The sequence below is a fragment of the Acyrthosiphon pisum genome, chromosome X (assembly GCF_005508785.2).
Source record: "Acyrthosiphon pisum isolate AL4f chromosome X, pea_aphid_22Mar2018_4r6ur, whole genome shotgun sequence".
NCBI classification, from domain to species: Eukaryota; Metazoa; Arthropoda; class Insecta; order Hemiptera; family Aphididae; genus Acyrthosiphon; species Acyrthosiphon pisum.
In genome coordinates, this window is record NC_042493.1 from 114,172,687 (window position 1) to 114,174,958 (window position 2,272).

At 42.7% G+C, this 2,272-nt stretch overlaps 1 protein-coding gene across 1 annotated transcript; it reads left to right on the forward strand.

The window, feature by feature from the left end:
• The first annotated feature begins 989 nt into the window (after positions 1–989).
• LOC103308479 lies at positions 990–1,697 on the forward strand. The gene has a single exon (XM_008181904.1). It carries the CDS (start codon positions 990–992, stop codon positions 1,695–1,697), a length of 708 nt encoding a protein of 235 aa, XP_008180126.1.
• The last annotated feature ends 575 nt before the right edge of the window (positions 1,698–2,272 follow it).

Below are 2,272 nucleotides of genomic sequence, written 5' to 3' on the forward strand. Positions count from 1 at the left end.
CTCAGGTGACAACCCCTGCAGACGTAGCATCGCGAGGATTGACAGGTGACCAACTGATCGCCTGTGACCTGTGGTGGCAAGGACCGACCTGGCTGCCTAATCAAGATAGTTGGCCCAACAGCACACCTCTGTTCACTACATCAACCGTGCCAGAGGAACGTTCAGTGTCGACGACTGCGGCACTGCCTTACCAACTGTTGTGACCTCTGATATTATAACCAGGTATTCCGACTTAGATCGTTTGTTACGCATCACATCCTATCTTTTTCGCTACATGAAAAACTGCAGAACAAGCGCTGAGAACCGGGTCTTCGGTTTCATAAGTGTGTGTGAGACAAGACAGGCGTTACATTATTGGATCAGGTCTGCACAAGAACAAGAATTCTCTACTGAGTTGAATGATATACGTCAGAACACAGCACTAAAATCTGCCAGTACCTTAAAGAGCCTTAACCCATTTCTAGATTCAGCCGGTCTACTTCGAGTTGGTGGTCGTTTGGGTCGGTCTGATCTAACATATGACCACAAACACCCTATCATACTACCAAAGGGGCATCATCTAACATTGTTAATTGTACGGCGCGAGCATGTCCTCAACCTACACTCTGGGTTAAACGTAACCATGGCTGTACTACGTGGACGTTATTGGATCATACATGGACGTAGTACGATCAAACGAATAATCCATCAATGTGTGCAATGTTATCGCTTTAGGCCAATCAGAAGCGAACAGATGATGGCTGACCTACCACCTTCACGAACCACTATATCCAAGCCCTTCAAACAGTGTGGAATTTTATTATGCTGGGCCGTTCACTACCCGCTTGCCGCGAAGCCGCACGCGTGTCTACACCAAGAGCTACCTGGCACTCTTCATCTGCCTTGTTACTAAGGCTGTCCATCTGGAAGTCGTTAGTGACTTAAGCACAGAAGCTTTCATAGCAGCATTACGCCGATTTGTGTCTCGACGTGGATACCCCTCCACTATAATGAGTGACAATGGGACCAACTTTGTCGGTGCCAACAACACATTAAGTGAACTGCGTTCATTCCTTCAGTCCACACCTGTACAAGACAAGGTACATGGGTACTGCTTAGAACGAGAGATGACCTGGCAGTTCATACCTCCAGCTGCGCCACATTTCGGAGGCTTGTGGGAAGCAAATGTCAAGTCCTGCAAGTCTATCCTGAAGCGTATCACCAACCATCAAGTCTATACCCACGAGGAACTCGAGACATTATTTTGTCAGATAGAAGCCATAATGAATTCAAGACCCTTGTGTGCCATGTCCATGGATTCCAGTGACTACTCTGCACTGACTCCCGGACACTTCCTCATTGGAGAAGCATTGCTTGCTGTGCCCAGTTTGGATTATGTCAACACACCATGTAATCGTCTCAACCGTTGGAAATTACTCCAGCAGCAGCAGCAGCAGTTCTGGCGGCAATGGTCGTCAGACTACCTCCACACCCTGCAACAACGCCTCAAATGGCGTACACCTCGATGTAATCTTCAAGTGGATGATCTTGTCGCTGTGAAGGATGACCACACCTCACCCTTGCAATGGCCCTTGGCCAGAGTCATCGCCCTACATCCAAATACCCATGACGACCTGGTGCGAGTCGTCACCATCCGCACAGCCCACTCCACTTACAAGCGACCCATTACAAAACTTATTAAGTTACCCATTGCATAAATCTTAGTTACCTCAACGTTTTTTCTTTTTTTGAGACTGACGCTCAAGGCGGGCGGTGTTAATAAATTGTTAATAAATTGTTAATCTTATTTATGTTATCATTTTATATCTCTATATGTTGAGTAGAACCGCGGTTGTACTGTGGTACGTCCCCGAATTATATTATACCTGCTGTTTTTTTGGGGTTATTTTTTGGGGATTTTTATTTAGATAATTTAGTTGGTGGTTGGTAACACAATTTTATAATATATTACCTATTCTAATTAATTATTAGAATGCACATATTATACAATCTCATTTCATTCTATTTTCGAACAATATTAAAATAAATAACACGGCAGCAGACATATTATTGTATTATACCATAATGTTATGTTTATTATATATTATTATTATTTAATATTTAAATATCTATATTATTGATACGTTGAATCAAAGGTCGAACGAAAATGTTAACATGTAGTACCTAGTAACATATTAAAACTATGTACTGTACACCGGTGTTATTCATTAATTATACATTTATAATATATAGTCATCGCTTTGGTATCTTCTCTATTTTAATTGTGTCAGTG